Source organism: Ptychodera flava, chromosome 2, assembly GCF_041260155.1.
Source record: "Ptychodera flava strain L36383 chromosome 2, AS_Pfla_20210202, whole genome shotgun sequence".
Taxonomy (NCBI): domain Eukaryota; kingdom Metazoa; phylum Hemichordata; class Enteropneusta; family Ptychoderidae; genus Ptychodera; species Ptychodera flava.
In genome coordinates, this window is record NC_091929.1 from 27,226,279 (window position 1) to 27,244,906 (window position 18,628).

Consider the following 18,628-nt stretch of genomic DNA (forward strand, 5'->3'; position numbering starts at 1 on the left):
TTCATATCTATCCAAGGGCGTCACATGTTTTTTTACACCTTCTATACGTACCGCATCATCATTACACAAACTGGGGTAGGTTGTTTGCCCGTTCAGGAAGTAGCCCTATGTCTATAACCACTACAACCCGGCGGATCCATGTGAACAACCTAGTTGAAATTGATGTTTGTCTTTTCAAAGTGCTGTTTTCACAAACAATAATAAAATTGCTATGGTTGATAAACAATTAAAGGTTTTACAGCGTGTTGTTCTATCTTGATAATCAAGTCTAATTGATCGATACACCCAACAATATTCATTTTGCCTCAAGCAAGCCATGACACCAAGAAAACACAAACACCATTGAATGCTCACATTTTAATCAACGTCATTTGCAACAAGACCGTAACACCACAAAGAGACATGATTAGTCAAAGAACATACCACGTAATGTGGATTTTCATTATTGCTACCATACTAAACTTCATATACTCTCTTTTGGAAAATATATAGTATGATATGGTTTACATTGTCATTTGTGTTAAGAAATATTGCTTTGAAAAATGCTTGTTGGTCAAATGCAAAGCTACCTACATTGCATACAGGCACCTTGTATCTGCCAGAATAGTTTATGTCTCCTATGTGCATATATTAACCATATTTAGTAAATTCCTGAGAAATATTTCTTATAATCCTTAACGAATAACATGCAAATTGAATATTTTGAAGGAAATAGATTTGAATTACATTTTCATTATTCGTCAGCTAATTGTACCATTCGTTGTCAATTTGACATTAAATTTACATATTATGCTCCCATAACTTCAACTTCGCACAAATGCAAGACTTGCGTTTTGTCAATCAACTGAATGCTGACATATCTTCCCCTCATTGGAACTTCGCATCCACAGGCAACCGTGATGGTTTCCTGTCTGACTCTCTTTCCCAATACCATACCACCACACACTGGGTTCTCTTCGTGATTAGGACTGTCACCAACGCGTACCTCAGCGTTCCTGATACGAAAGACTGCAAGAAATATCAAAAGATCCAAAATTAATGTTCTATTTTTTACACATAAAACACGTTTATTGCTAAAACGACTTTGCATTGTGCAAACTTCAAATATAACACTTTTAATCATATGTTGATTCGTGCTTTACTCGAGAAACATTTAATAGGTCAAAAGTCTTTAATACGCAGTCATTTGTTGCAGTAACAAAACAGCATAAGACAAACAGCAAGATATTGTCAAACAAAACAAAATAAAGTAGATAAAAGAAAGATACATGGACCTCTGGCAAAACGACTGAGTTCAAAGTCTACTTCCTATTTTCACAATATGACATAATTTGTTCATCATCAAATTCAGTTCAAAGTAAAACATTACCAGGTCAATTGGACATTTATTGTTTCCTACTTTTGATTGAAACATTCTGAACCATTAGTTAGAGGAGAAATGTAAATTGTATGCACTATTTGAAAATGATTTCATAGAATATGTTGAGCAACAAAGAGTTGTTAGATTTTTGAAACCTTTACAATTTCCGAAAAAAAAAATCCCTTTACGAAATTAAAAAATTGACTTACAGCAACAATCCATACGATTAGTGATGACAACTTTGTAGACATCGCGAACCTCGCCAAGATCCACCTTCCACCAAGGCTGGAACTCCTTGTTAGTCCATGTGCATGATTGGCCAGATTTTAAATCGCTATCTTTGTTCCCATCGACTGCTTTCTCGGCAACACCTTCAGATTTGGTTGAACTCTGGCTGACAGATTTGCCCTGAGCCAAGTTGGATATGAAGTCTGGAAACTCGCATGCTTTAAAGAATTGAAATTTAAAGGTGGTTAGCATTTGCAAATCTAAACAGTGTTCAAGAAGATATTAGTGTGCAGCAAATGACTGATAGTTGCTATTTCGACTCGTGAGCACAGGCGTGCATGTCTTCTGTTTAGATATGTACAGTTTGAGGGATTTTTGTTCAGGGTTTACCGTGTACAATTTGCCAGGATCCGTTCAGAGACGTGGGCGTATATTTCATTGTACCATAAAAGATGGGATTAAGTTGAAATATGGATCAGAATTGACCTCTATATTTCGGCGATTTAACTTTATAGAAAAATCCGTAACAATTTCATTTGTAGATTCGATCATTAACAAGAACATGGGGATGACTGTAATTTGAGTAAATTCTTTTAATTACCGAATAAATTGCTGTTTGCGAGAGTAAAGCACAGCATTTGAAACGCCATTTCTACTATTTGAATATGTACACACGCGTACTTGGTGCATGGTAACGGTTTTCGAAATCGCAACATCGTGTCGACATGCCGAACCTCCCCACGGGCACAAGCGGTCAAGAAAGTCTCTGCTCGCGCCCCAGGTCTCTGCTGACTGATTCAGCCTTGTAAAAACGGAATAAATCAGCTAACGTGTCTTTAAATAAAACATGGTTTGAAGAGATTTAAAGATGGAACCACCCATTTATAATGTGGAATTCTTCAGGTCAAATAGGCATTTTTTTCGGAAACAGAGAAAAACTGCAGTCTCCCTCATCAATGGTCTAATTTACGACGCGTCGACACGCTGACATGGCCATGCGAGACCAGACTGAGGGGCAAGACATTCAGTTGCCGATCTCCTGCAGTGGTGGATGATAGAGAACTGTACAAAGCTTTCAAATAAATATACTGTGCAGATAACTCGCCTTTTAATATGAAAAATGTAACAGCATACATAGGGGAGAGGATTGCGAAAACGCTGTCAGGCACGCGGTGGACACATCCAGAAAGACGTACATAAACAGTACTATGCATACGGCGCGGCAATCATTTGTAGAGATGTACTTTATTCTATCGATATCCGTATATTTCCGAAACATTATAACGCTACCAAAGTTAGGCAAACGCAAAAATTTCAATTATTTATTCATTATATATGTCAAGTTCTGTTATTTTGACAACATCGCCCTTCCAATGTGCACTCTATGGAGACGTCATCAATCTTGGTGGTACTTACTCGTCACGTGCACAGCAGAAAACGCTAATATATTTGCTTTGAAAGTTTGTTTACCAAACAGCTTTTCCAGGAGGCCGCAACGTATCAAAATGGACGTGTTTGTGTGCCGAGATTGGTTAGAGGCTTAGCTAGGAAGAGTACTTCAACGTAGTATGGTCTATTTGCTTTAGTTTTAAGGAAAAAAATACAGACTTTTGATCCATATTGCAACTTTAAAAACACTGTCAATGCCTAAAGTAGTACATTTTTTACAACTTGTCGAAATTTCAAAGTGACGTAGGGCTATAAATGAACTTGCTACATGTTTACCTATAAAGGTTATGGGGGCTATTCTTTACATTATCATATACCGATGCCCATGTCGCTTTATCCACGTGACGTTTACCGTAAAATATCAGCCGTCGTACTTCACCGTAAACGTCGAAATATGCACGATAAACGTCATCGTTTTGGAGTATTCCCAAACTACATTTGCAATTTGATGGTAAACAAAGTAAACAAACAAAATGGCTGCCACTCTACGCCTGCGAATCGATGTGTTTGACGTGCAATTTGAAGGTCTTTAAGGAACATGGATACTTTGGGTTGCTAAATACGGAAATAACATATTGAGTCTTGTAATGTTTCCCATGGTTTTTCTGCTTAAAGTTTTGTATAATTTAGAAAATCTCTGGCAAACATTCTGTCGTCCGATCTTCCACCGAATAGGTAGAGAGTGTGTGGCGTGACAGCGATGTCGTGCGGACTACGCCTGTTGACATGGCAACTCTAAGTGTCAACAAACAAAACGGCAGCCCCTCTGCGTGCTGACGATCGAGCGCGATCGAAATCATGAGAGATTTAAAGTGGAGGACAGTTTTTGATCTGTTACAACTGTGAAAGCATATTGCACCTTTCTCCTGAACGACGATATTTTATTCACCGTGCCTTTCTTCTTGGGGTTCATTGAGATATAGAGGACTTGTAGCGATGTTGCGAGTGATGTTGCTGTTCACTAAAATATTTCGATATTTAAGGGCAAATGCATAATAAATTAAAGATTCAAAATTTAAGGTTTTTAGTACTATTAGTAAAATTCTGGGCATGGGTATATGATAAATTGGTTATTACCAAATATCACCTGTCACTTTGCGCCGTATCAGCATTAGTGTCTTTTGTGCTGCGTTACACACTGGACTTTCTTTCGTGTGTGACACAGGACAAATGACAGTCTTGCTGATGCGATACAGAAACAGGTGATATTGGGTAATAACCTCAAAGTATGGAACGCGTGATCTATCCTAATAAATATTCTAAATACATGAAACGACATTGTCTCCAGCTGTCGAGGAGGATCTGCCTTACTTTCATATATGCTTTCGTATATTCTATAACCACAGACATTTAGCAATTTTAATAATATAATATTGTTATAGAATAATATAGGACATTCATACGCACAAATATTTATCTATAGGGATAGTAATAAATGTGAATGTAGGAATTTCGACACATTGAGTATAATATTGATTCCTCTTGATTGCATAGGTCTCTGTAAGGATAATCAGGATGAAAAGTCATTTTGAGCATCACGATCATTGAATCATTGCTGCAAATATGTTATCACACTGATCAAATATAGTATAATTCAATTACAACAGCCAAGTAAAATTCAAATATATTATAGCAAAAACTGGGAACAGACTTTCCTAAATACACCTACCCAAGGTTGTTGGAATGGTGGTCTTTTCTGAAATAAAAATACAACTTGTATTAAAAATCAGTATTAAAATATTACGATATCAGGGTTGTATTTAGATAAATACGAAATTGATAAAAATGCATGCATGCATATATTCATGCATACATAATAAAATAAATAAATAAATGCTCACATACCTAGATACATAGAGACATAGATACATAGATACATAGACATAGATAATACATACACAGATACATACATACATACATACATACATACATACATACATACATACATACATACATAAATACATACATATATACATACATACATACATACATACATACATACATACATACATACATACATACATACATACATACATACATACATACATACATACATACATACATACGTACGTACATACATACATACATACATACATACATACATACATACATACATACATACATACATACATACATACAAGAATATAATATAAAAAGGAATCATCATACATACCAACCACAGGGGCTGCAGTTGTGACAACGGGGGCGACTGTTGGGGGTGCCGTAGTTGGGGGCGGTGTCGGAGGCGGCGGTGGTGCAGTAGTGGGTGGTGGTGCTGTAGTGGGTGGTGGTGGTGGCGGCGGCCGTGGTGGTGGCTCAATAATAGGTTTTGTTGTCCCATCTGCTCAATTATACACGACGCAATGGAATTTATTAGCATTTTCTGTAAAATTCCGCCAAGCTTTACACTCGGGAGCATCTTAAAAACATCATACATATTAAAGAAGGTCTTTATTTGATTACGCTACGAATTGTTGTGCTAACTTATGTTTTATTTTTGGTTTTGATTGACAAAAGTGATAGACGACATGTTTTATCTCTGATTTTTTAATGAATTCCTTTGCTTTCTTCACACTTTTTATCAGACCATGTATGTTTTATAGCAGGGACTATGGTCGTAAATGCGGTGGAAAGTAAACATTACGACTTATTTTACTCACCATCGGTGAATATTTGAAATTCACACACACCAACTGTCCTCTTTCTTTTTCCCATTTTCTGTATGATAACGTATCTAGCTCTCACTTCGCAGACCCTTTCGACAACAGTAGGAGCTGGATTTTGATTGATCCGAGCACAAATAGGGTTGTCCTTCCAATTGCGTTTGTTCCCAGCTCGAATAACAGTGTCCTCGTAATTACCTTGATAGAGGAAAACAAATCAAAGGCAAGCGAACAGTGAAACCTAAAGTGCCTATAGTATCAAAGCATGAATATGTGGCAACGATTCCATATTTTTATTTATTCCTTGTCTCGAAAGTGAAAGTCTTAAATTTCAGTTTGCCAGAACCGTTTTCAACCAAGCTCTTGATCAATAAAAAAGGAAAAATCGGGTTTCTCTACACAAAGGTTAGAACTAGAAACAATTGTCCAGAAATTTACCGATATTTAATAAATTACAATGGCAGCTAGCAATGACTTTAATAATAACCCTAAAGATTGAGTGCAAATGTTTATTCTCACTAAAACTTACAGTGAAATATGCATTCATCAAACTAAAATCATAGTAAAAACGTAGTAGGCTATAAATCATTCTATAACCTCATTAGGTAGAATGAGCCTCGGAAGAGATATTCTGACTATCAAACTTTCATATTTTTTTTTCTGATCTACAACTTGTGGGGCTCATTTCACAGCTCTGGTTGAAAGAAAAAAAATAACAGTCCTAGTTCTTTCGAAAATCGAACATTTAAGTTTCCCCATAGAGTTAACACTGGAACGCCTGCCATTTTGAATATCGGTAAATCTTTGGTACTTTGCTTCTCAGTATCAAAATTTGCACTGTGATCCCCAATGTTTGTTCTCGATTTTGAAAGAGTATGGTTAAAACATTTATTAAGGAAAGCTTGAGGAAAAATTTAAGTCTTCTACTATCGAGACGCGTACTGCCTTAAGCGTATATAATCGCATATGAGGTTCCAAATACTTACGAGAAGCCTCCGGATTCAACAGAAGCCGTACAGTTTTGATGTCTTTTGGTTTTTTAAGATCTATTTTGAGATAGACGTTCTTTTCTCGAGGTGAGCTACGACAAGTGTTGACGTCACCATCGTTTGCTTTTCTGTGGTTGATTCCGGGTCCCATGATATCTTTCATGATTGCAATATTGACTGTAAGAGACAAGATAAAAGGATAGAACATAATTTTTTTAATCAAAAATAAACAAAACAAATGTATCACATATGGTACATGTCAAAACGAACAGACAAAAATTGCCTAAACTTTCCGAGACTTTACTTTTAAATCAGCAAACTGTCTACTTAAACGATGGTTATAATACCGTCAGAATGCATCTCATACGTACTAAAAATAATAATTGATATTTACATTTTACAGAATATAAATCATGATGTAAGCGACTTCAAAATTGTAGTCACGTATTTAGTAAAATTTAATGAGTTCATCTGTTCATCATTTTTAGAACAACTTGATGTAAGTTAGTTAAAAAGTCAAGTTTAACTAAGAAGATAGATATATTTCAAAAAGTAATAGCACATAAAGTCCATTGTAAAAATGATTCCGACATACGTTATTAAACTTTACACTCTCAGTATCTGACCAGAATAAGGAAAATCGAAATGCTTTTATGAATAACCTACTTTTAACACAATTGGATCTTATTTAGGATGATTGGATATTCATATTTTTTAAATTTCTAAAAAGTTTTAGGTGCCAGATAGTTGAATGCTGCAGTAATACAAATTACTTATAAAAACAAATGTGTAATGTAAAAAGAAAAGCAGATGAGATTGCATTTGTAAATTAAATCGGCATTACTTCACCTTCCAATTATCCCAAATTAGTTCCAATCGTGTTTTTATTTCTGCCGCTCTGTAGTCCGAACTGATGAGACGATTAAGGGAAACACACGCTTCATCTACTTTTGCGTACTTACTTTCGAAAGCCATATAAACCAAATCAAAATTCATACGATGACACAGAAATCACTTGGAAAAATTAGGGAGGCGATTGCAACTAATTTGTATCCGAATGTTTTCAAAATACCCAAGAGATGAAGTCCCTCAATTTTAGAAAATACGTGACAAAATGCTTATGTCTCAAGTGTGATTTGTTTAAATTCTGTAAAAGGTAAATAAGAGAGATGTTTTCTGACCATTGGGATTTTGAATTGAAATATGGTAAACTTCAGTTGCGTTGTTTCTACTACCTTTATGTAAGACTTGTCCAGAACACCAACCCCACAAATGCTTACCTGGAATTGCACCGGCCATTGAAACAGCCAGAGCAACGATGATCACGACTAGCAACTTCATTGCAACCAAGTTTTTGGCACAGCCTTGCCAAGAATGACAAACGCCTCTCAGCCCTGTTACATATATACTATTCATACAGTCGGGTAGGTGCTAATTAGGTGATTTATTTTTAGAGGACATGCTCATAAATGAAGTAACACTCAATCAGGAGTCGTAATGAAGTGGAATATTAATTATTATATTATATCATGCTACCATGCGCCATTCTAGTATTCGTTCATACATAAATAAATTGACACTTCCTCACAGTAACGGTATGTCAGATATTATTTACCAAAGTTTGGGCTATAACAGATCGGTATGTCCTAACGATGTAGACCAAGAAGTTCAAAATAACAATGGGGTGACTCCTAGCGACTGCGACGATATTTGACATCAAATGCAACGGCAGTGTCAGCGTCCAGCTCTCCCTGCATCGGGCAACACACTCAGAATCTGCACAACTGTTCATCACAGTTGCAGTCATCGCAAGTCTGGATTATTTTAAAACTGCTTGTTTTCTGGTACAATTAACGTCCAAATTATCAATCAAAAATAGATCCTGTAACTTCACTGTGCCACCACTGAATATCGCGACGGTATGCGGTACAGAATGAGACAAATCTATTTTTACTATGCCATAAAAGCCAGGACTATTGTTCTTATGTAAATTTACGAAAAAAATTGTTACTTTTTTTCTTTTTATTTGAACTCTTGACTCATTTCTGTGTGAGTGCAGCTGGTATTTTTGACAAGTATCGTTCCTGTTGCATGCGAATAAAATGCAAGGTCGATATGGACGTAATGCGTATTTATCGTAGTATACTGTGTGTCGGTACGGAATCCCTACTTATAAAATGCTCGGTCTCGGGCGCAGAATTTCCGACGTTCGATCTCTCAGACGTCCGTTTTCTGCATTTGGCGCTTAGAGTGATGAAAATACCCAAGTAAGACAACAAATACACGCAAGTTGATATAATATAATAGCAATAACCCCCTTCGCAGTCGGGTATACACTCGATTTTGGTACAATTCGCTCCATATAGCACTCGCCTATCGGCTCGTGCTATATGTCGCGCATTGTACCAAAATCTCGTGTATATCCTCCTGCGGCGGGGGGTTATTGCTTAATTAAATACATGAAAAAATGACCATGAACGTCCATTTATGGGCAAGGGGAAATCTTGCTGTATTCTACAGAAATAACGGGCGACGCGCTGACCATTAACGTTTATTGGCAAGGGCGAGAGGAAAGCCACAAATTAACGGGCGAGGCTTGCCGAGCCCGTTAATTAACAGCTTGAGATCCGTAACATGCAGTGGCATCCACTTTGTACTTTACATAAATAACGATGAGATCAACAAAAGGTGACAACGATTTCCCTTTAATGGTGTCATATTAAGTGACGCAGAAGTTATGTCCGTAATTCTGTTTCTTTTGGCGTAGCTACACAGTTAATGTGTCCGGGTACGGAAACTATCCATTAAAGATATGGACGAAACAACACATTGACTAGCCTATACCATATTATGGAGCGTAGCATGTACAATTGAAAACTGATGTTACTCATTTACATTCTGGTACTAATCGCATACAAAGCGAAATTTTGATATTACGTAATTTTAAAACGTGAAAATACCGGAGCTGTATAGAAATAAGCTTGTGAATACTACACAATGCGTATACTTCCTTCGCATTTCTTAGAAAAGGAAAGACACCGGTCATTAAATAATCGATTTACACTGAAAAAAGATCAAATTACGAAACCCCTATGCATGTATATTCGTAAATGTAATGTATATTCATTATAACAAATTGCATCTCACATGTCCAACTCGATTGGAATGATTTATTCTAAACTTCCAGAATAATGACTAAAATCCACATCTTACAATTATAAATATGTAAAAATATTCGTTCACATTCACTGAGCAGGCTCTCAGTTAATGATGGAAAATTCATAAAGGACTTAATAACCTAAGTATTAATTTACTTAAAAAGAAACAACAACATAGGGGATCTCGTCATGAAACATTGGCTACAATATGTGCTATCTATTCTGGCATATTCATAGAGAGAAATTATAATGCATGGGTTATGTTTAACATAAAATCGACCAAAGAATGCAATGGCTAAGAGTTGACCTAACGACATTTCACCAGCAAACTCCACCGAAGCATTCAAAAATTCTAAGTTGGAAGTTTAGCGAAGGGAGAAGTCTACCGGTCGCTGTAATTGCATTCTTCATTAAACACACAACAGCTATTAAGCTCATAGATATCGGGGGGGGGGGGGCATATTGCATCGTTATGTATTAAGAAAACGTGAATTTAGGGCTATTTCTTTGACTCAATTATATTATACCATATGGTTATAGCCAAATATGTAATTATATTGCTTTTGCCTTTTTGAAATAGGCACGGAAAACCCACCCCAAACTGTTAGATAATTGACAAAAATTACAGGGCTGGTGTTTTCAAAATGACGCTGCGCGAAAAATATTAACCCTTCAAAAGCGTTGGCAAGCAAAAGAGTGACCCTCCCCAATTTTTATGCGCAAAATATCAACGACATCTTAATTTACATACATTTTCTCATTCGACCTTACTTTCAACGAATACTTTGTAACCATTACAAATAATCACTTTTATATGAGGTTTCAATTAATTTTAATAAGAAAGAGATTACGATTTTGTATTTATGTGAAGCAATAGGCCACATCTTGCCTTCTTATAGTTGGGTAAAAATGATGACCCTCTCATCCCTGACCCTTCATAAATGCTTGCGCTAAATATGGTGACCACCCCTAAAAACCCCCACCGCCCTATCCTAAGTGTACTTTCTGTCCAATCTCTAACGTGCAACGTGACTCTACTGCGGCATACAGAATTGTTTAAGATGTAACAAGTAAAGCAGGCCCTTTGGTTGGCATCAGTAGCCGTCAAGGCGCGTATTATTAAACGATTCTACAAATTCACGTCTTCTACAGTAGTGGGCTAGACTCAGATGACCCTTGCAAAAACTGTCGCCTGTTTTTTTTTTCGCTTTAAAATAAGTCTTCTGGTTGCTTTCCTTTTTTCTACATTATCCTTTCGACGGGCAAAATGTACAGCAGCGATAGTACCATCGATTATGGTGATCTTCAGTCTCCTGTAGTGAGACTTGGTAACTTCGGTAGTCGAACATCTGAACATGTCACAGACATTAAAACTTGTATCCGAAAAATTAATCTTTGTGCCTCCATCGTTGTTGTAAACTTGAAAACAACTCGAAAATCGGCGCCTGGTAATAAAGGAACGCTTGATCGCAGAGAATCGATTAATTCTTAAAAAGTTACGTGATTCATAAGTCAAAACTCATGATTGAAATTTGCCAGGCCGTGCTGCATTTTCAGTCTCGGTAAATCAACAACGTGGGCGTATATGTGTGGGCAAAACACAAACTATCCAGTATAGAGTACATGCCTAGCAATCCCTCCAAAAACGTAAATCCTGTCGATAGGTTCTTTACTAACAAAGGCAAGGAGTCTTTCTTGGTCGAAAATCAGCAAACCAAGGGGCCTTTCATGGACGCCCCGTTGACGAGACAAAACTCAGATTCCGTTCAAATGTTTCGAACCCGAGGTTAAGAACGCACTGCAACACATATCATATTAAATATGCCTATTTACTTAATATATCACCTCGTATATGCAATAACGTATTTTGTGACTTCAAAGGAAGCATTTCGCACAGTTTCAAAATGACACTCACAACGTAATTTCCGATTTTGGTCCAGAACTCCAGACGCGTTTGATTAAAATAAAGTTTCACATTTGCAGCAGATGTTTAGTATGTAGTCAAAATTAGAATGTACCTCGTATACAGATATACGAACTCTCGAATATTTTAAATTCTTTTCTGATCTACTATTTCCCACTCTTGGAGTACGAAAATTGTCACCATCTTAGGTTTTAGAAAATCGAAAATTGTATTTTTCTCCGTTGATTTAGCAGAGAGAGATGGCGGTACTTTTAAATTTCAAATATCAGTAAATGCTAGATTTTTTTTCTCCTGCAACCAAACTGTGCGCGGTGATCCGTGATTTTTTCAGGATTTAGTAAGAGAATGGTTGAAAGTTTCACTCAGGAAAATTTGAGCAAAAAATTGAGTCTCTCACTTTCGAGGCGCCTATGACGTTAAGAAAACGGCTTCATAATAACTTTGTTGAACAAATGGTCGAAGACAAAGGGTCACTAATTGTAGGCAAGAACACATGATTTCAGAGATAGTATTCCTTTAATTACTCCCTATTGTGTGTAATGGAGCAGATCACAGTTGTTTGTAAGAATATGGTAATGTGGGTGACAGGTGTGTCAAATGGTGAAATGAAAGTGTTGTATTTGTATGAACAGCATATGGATAGACATATGCATATGCATGCTATTCTGCTTAGGAGGCGGTAGTCACGTTTATGATAAGAATTTTGAAATACACACAATACGGCTTTGGATAGTAAATTGAATTGAATTATAAAACCATTTGTAGATCTCATAAAGGCGGGGTCAAAGTTAAACCACCAAAGTCAAAAAGAATATTACATCAAGGTGCCATGAGCCATCCTCATCGGACGAGATCTCATTCTACCGATGGTAAAGTATTGCTACAACGGGTCAAAACCTGCATATAGGATTAATACGGAAACTAATGATGGGGGGCATTTTTAATACATCTTACGGAAATTTCAGAGGTCGTAAATGAAGGAAATCAATGAAGAAATGGTTAATTTTATAATTAGTATTCTGCAAACACAGGTGTAGACTTTTTTAATCCTCCTTAATGCCCCACTGTACTTTTGGCATTTTGCCAATCTCCTTTTGTCATCTGCTTGCTGTGTGCGTCGCGAACGTAATGCCAACGTATGACAGTGCTCTGTCTCGAGCGCTTAATTTCTGATGTTCGATCTCCAAGACATCCGTTTCCCGCATTTTGGTATAAAGTATTACACTCGATTTTTTTGCAATCGCTAGGGTCATGTTATATGTTGCGAATTGAACCAAAATCGTACACGTGTATATACCCAACACAGCGGGCATTATTCAATTTATTCATGATTTGGGACATTCAGAAACAGACAATCTAGCGAACTAGAACCAAAAAATTGGTAAAGTTTCGGTAACGCTGTGCAAGCTCATCATGCTATTTGATCAAGTATTTTGCACTCGTCAAATATTTGGCGCACAGACGACAAAATATTGTCTCTGTGGTAAAGAAACAAATATCTACAAGGCCCTACAAAGGCCTGGTGGTACCAGAAAATATCATTCTATATTTACTGTTTGCTCTCGAGCATGAACAAGTGATGTGAAATGCTTAACAAACAATGACAGACTTGCGCGTTTAGTTTTTGAAAAAAATTGAGTTGCGTACTACGTTAAGAAAAACGGTTTCATTGATACTGTTGTTGAAACCATGGTTGAAGACAATAGGTCTTAAATTGATAGTAACGCAAAGGCAGATTATTTCAGAGATAAATTTCCTTTATTTACTCCCTATTGTTTGTCTGTGGTTTACGTGACAGCTGTTTGCAAGACATTGGTAATGTCGGTGACAGGTGTGTCAACTGGTGAAACGAAAGTGTATCCTTTTTCTGTTAACAGCACGAGGGTACACATCGATGATGGCAATGTTTATGATTCGCATTTGTATGTACATACAATACATTTTTAAACATGAATTATTAAACCATTTGTAGATATCACAAAGGTGGGTGAAACTTCAACAATCTGTGTCAAAAGAAATATTATATGATATCATGCTCTCATGCGTCATTCTGATTGGTCGAGAGCTCATTCCATCTATGCTAAAATACTGTTCTAATAGTGCTAAAATGGACCCTTGAACGAGCATAGAGGGTTAATGCGGAAACAAATAAAGGAAAGGGCAGTATCTTGAAGGGACATTTTATAGGTAGTAAATATATAAATAAAATAAATATTGGTTGATATAATATTGAGGCAAACTCATGTGTAAACTTTTGTCATTCTCGTTTCTGAAATGCCTCACTATACGTTTGTCACTTTGCCATACTTGCACTGTCACTTTTTGTCGTCTGCTTACTGTGTGCGTGTGGTGTCAACTTAATCCCAACATAAACATGCTCGGTCTCGGGTGCTGAGTTTCCGACGTTCGATCTCTCAGACGCCGTTTTCTGCATCGTTTTGGGCGAGTCAGCATTTGCTCGGCCTTGACTTGGCGTAAATGATTATCGACCGAGTTTATGCAAGAATCATTTCGTATTTTATTATATCAGTATACTGAGATCGCAAATACTGCGATATGGGTGTTGAGACGTAAAAATAACCCTGTCATAGTAGTAGCAAAGCACGACTGAAACAGGCACGAGCTTTCAGCGAGAAACAAATTTCCAAATTTGACGTGTCACGCCGAAATATCATTTAAATATTATGATATAATAGCAATGAAGCACCTCATTGCATATGTTCAATGACTGTCGCTCGTGCCCATAACATGAACTGATCGAAATCTCATAGTATACCTTCGCCGGGAGCGGTTTATTGCTTAATTAACGCGTGTCGGTTTTGGGCCAATCGGAGGGCCAAATTGACTCAGATGGGAATTGGTTTCGGTCAGAGTTTAATCGGCAACAGCTTTCACTATTAATTAGTTAGAAATTTACTTGAAAACCATCAGCTAGAAACAGATTTAAAATAATCATAGAACTATAGGGATTCAAGACCAATAGTTGAAGTAAGTTACTAGTCTTGTTAGTCCAGTCAATTTAGGGTTAGACCTAGGACTAATTGCAACATAAATTATTTCTTCACCATGATCTTAAGAAAGCTCTCACTAATAACATACTAAAAATATAGGAAAAGGATGCAAATTAGTGAAATTTGCATATATTCAAATTAGCTATATATTGCCTGTAAAATGACTACTATACTCACATTTTGGGCATGTAAACTGAATTCAAGTGACTTTTTTCATTGCAACACAATTAAGTAAGGTTCAACAACTTATTTTCTAAATGTCCCTAACAATAAATATCATGCAAATTACCCAATTTGCATATATTCGCAGTTTTTCCATTATTTCAGACAAAATTAATGTTTAAGCTCATATATGAACAATTTTTTTCTCTATTAATTTGTTAAGGTTTTGCAAGAATTATCAATTCCATACCAAAATAATGAAGTTGATCTAATTTGCATGCTAATTATTTTTATACAAAAGGCCTTATTTGCATAATTGAATACAATATGACTACAATAGCTTACATTCACATTTTCTGGTTTTTCAAAAATGCAATGAATAAAGAATAGTTTCAGAGCATTACTGTTTAAATAAAGGGAATCAGAATACTTTCTTTGGATATTCTTCTTTCTTTTACGACCTTAAAGATATTCATGAAAAATCATTGGACGTGTTCAATTTGTTTGACATCCATTGTCAATAGTTCAGTCTTTTTCTCCTACAACATGTTCGATTGCAGTAAAATTTTTGAAGGAATTTGTTATGCTTTTGGTCACTATTTTCAATGACGATTGAAATATTCAGTTACTAATAAATGGTTCACCACACTTAAAAGTTGTGCCTGTGAATCGTCTTTCTCATTATTGAACTATTGATTAGTATAATACGAACATCATTTGAATCACCATGATGGTGATGGTGATGACAATTGTTATGATGGTCATTATTATATCATAAATTTCTTCCTTTTTCTCCCTGTTCACATCTTCCTGTAGGTTTGTTCATTTGTTTACAGCCTGAATCCTTTCGTTGACAACAGAATATCTAGATTTTGTTTTCTGCCGGGGTTATTGAGGCTGCTGCAGGTCATTGTAGAACCCATAAAATGGGGAAGGCCAACTCAATGAAAAGATGTGAAGCAAGGGATGATATAATTGTACCGCATATGATATCAGATCTTAGATGTGCAAGTATCACTCATGGAGCTCTCTATGTAATGGACTTTCCATTTGCAGATAATTAGACTTTTGAATCATTACCAATAAATCGATCAAGGAATTGACAGTCTGGCCAATCTGAGGCGAGACTTCAAAACTTTGAAAATACAGGATGACCAATTATATGATAATTTGATGTCAAAAATTTGATATCTTAATTGATAAACTCGTTAACGGCAGCTTCTGTGATGCAAATCCCTTCACATTTTGGTTTTCTTGTTTCACGGTTATAAAAATTAGAATAAGCAGCTAGACCATGTAAAATTATGAAAAGTATCTAGATTTGCTTTTACAAGACTGATTTAGATTATCATGTTTCAGTTAACAGATTTTTTTCAGTTTTTCCTTAAATGCTTTGGCTGTATACTGTAAGATCAGATGGGAAATCTCGCTCTTTAGTCCATTATATGACTTTATTATTTTCAATTGTTGTCTTCAAGAATTTAAGAATTTTGAGAAATGCAGTGTCTTTTGATTATCGTAATGTCTTTCAGCTGTTTAAGGAACAGCTTTGCTCATTACATATTTTATAATTGGCAGTATAGTATAATAATTGTACCTCTATATCATCATGATCATTATAATTGTATTTCTTTATTATCATAAATTTCTGTACGTGGCATTTATAGGCAAGTTGCACACAGTCAAAAGAATACCTGATTTACCAGTGACCACATAACCTGGTCTTTAATTATATTTTACCAACATTTAATGTAATACCGGTAAGGGTGAACATAGAAGAAACCATTAGAGCTGAAACAAATTTTCTTCAGCCTCCCTTAGTACAAAGCGTTTGATATTTGGCCTAGCATTTTGGTATGTATTAAGATAATCAAAATCCGCCAGAAAGTTCCACATGTTATTGAAACTAACTATACGAATCAATCATTGTTTAGTTTCACAGGGCTTTTCATTCTGTATGCCCTATTAGTATATAATCATTACAATCAGTTAAAATACACAGAAAATAAATAATCATGCAATTTTTTAATGAGCAAAATGTTCATTCAAATTGTAAAATGATCATCTTTCGATAGGAAGTACTTAAAGTAATAAATAACTTAAACAGGTAGTGTCTCTTAATGTAACTTCTTAATTTACTGATAATATAATTATTTAAAATAAGTTGACGACAATTTGAAAAATTAAAGAAAATTATTTTAATGATCATCATGTAGCATTTATGCACATGAGGAATCGTTCAAAAATAGGTAAAAAATATTAAGCAATGTCAGTAAAAAATTCCAATCTCTCTTTACGATATAGTATAACATTTCAAGTTTCAAGTATTACATGTAGAAGAATGTAGGCATTTCCTATAAAATCTTTTACTATTAGCCCTGTAGCAAAATGTAGATTGTATTAAACTTTGAATATACCTTTCCTCAGACTTTTAAATATTTAAGGTCACTAATTCATGTTCCAATAGAAAAAGGAAATGACATGGTTGACTTAATGGGCTAATGCAAATAAAAACTTTTTTATTGCTGTAAGATATATTTGAAAACATTGCCTAAACTAAAAACACAAAAGTGATCTTACATAGCCATTACAATGTCAGTATCTCTTAAATCACTTTCGTAAATAGATTATCAGCACCAGATTTGTATAGCATCTATGACCCATTTACCATTTGGGTAAATTAGCTGTGTTATGCACAACTTCATTAAACTTGGGGTATGTAATTTCCATGACCCTACTAAAAGTTACAATGAAGAAATAGTTTTAATGATCTTGCTTGTTTTTCAACATTATATATAGTCATTCATAGGTCAAAGAAAGGGAAAAGTAAAGTAAAGTAGTAGGAGGGGCACATTGCAGTTATGTAAAATGAGGAATCTTAAATAATATGGTGCACACAAAAATATACATTAAGTCATCAAATTGCTTGAATAAAATGTCATTTTGCTCAAAATATTTTTAAGAAATCTGTTAATATAAACGCTTTTGTTCTCATTACCGAGTGTTACTCTTATTCAGATTATGCACTCTCTCAGCTCTTTCTCTCAGAGTTTACTAGTCATTTTGTTTGTCGTTCTGGGACCCTCCCGAAATACAGAGTGGAAACATACGGCAAACTACTTTTTGTGTAGATTAAATTTAATTTTTTAAGTGAAATCCAGTGAAAAGTGAAACACAGTGGCAGCCATACTTGATTTATGTAAATTAGGAATATTTCTTGCGCGACAAAATATATTCAAAAATATTGCCTGGACAAAAAATAAGATAAATGCATACATTACTTGAACAAAATGTCGCGTTTTTTCTCAATTCAATATGCATATTTCTTCTATCAGGGATTATATTGCACCCATTATCCGTTTATATCTATACAAATTAGGTAATGTTATGCCTCTCAGATTGTATTGGACTTTTAGTATGTCATTCTAGGACCTCTCTAAAATACACATAAAAAATAATTCTAGTAGCTTAAAAATAGTTATTAATTAGAGAAAAACAAAGAAAAGTGAAGTGTTGTGGCGGCCATATTGGATTTATGAAAATGAGGAATATTTCTATGGCGACAAAATATTTTCATCAACATTGCCTAGACCAAAAACGAGGCAAATAAGCCAAAAAACCTGTATCAAAATCATGTTTAGCCAATTATTTTTAGCAGAAACATTCTATCAGCACCAAGTTTGT

General features: G+C 35.5%; 1 protein-coding gene across 1 annotated transcript; it reads right to left on the reverse strand.

Annotated features, from left to right (window-relative positions):
• Positions 1-342: 342 nt before the first annotated feature.
• Positions 343-8,129, reverse strand: LOC139118298 (uncharacterized). The gene is made up of 7 exons (XM_070681564.1): positions 7,970-8,129; positions 6,687-6,866; positions 5,698-5,898; positions 5,211-5,378; positions 4,707-4,733; positions 1,570-1,806; positions 343-1,008 (listed from the first exon to the last, which is right to left on the reverse strand). Exons 1-7 carry the CDS (start codon positions 8,103-8,105, stop codon positions 788-790), a joined length of 1,170 nt encoding a protein of 389 aa, XP_070537665.1. The 5' UTR covers positions 8,106-8,129; the 3' UTR covers positions 343-787.
• Positions 8,130-18,628: the final 10,499 nt, after the last annotated feature.

Excerpts from the sequence above, each read along its gene's own strand:
- LOC139118298 (XM_070681564.1), bottom strand. The coding sequence starts at position 8,105 with ATGAATAGTATATATGTAACAGGGCTGAGAGGCGTTTGTCATTCTTGG. Across the intron at positions 5,379-5,697 it reads ATTTCAAATATTCACCGATG|ATGGGACAACAAAACCTATT; the intron begins GTGAGTAAAATA and ends ATAATTGAGCAG. Across the intron at positions 1,009-1,569 it reads TAATCGTATGGATTGTTGCT|TCTTTCGTATCAGGAACGCT; the intron begins GTAAGTCAATTT and ends TATTTCTTGCAG.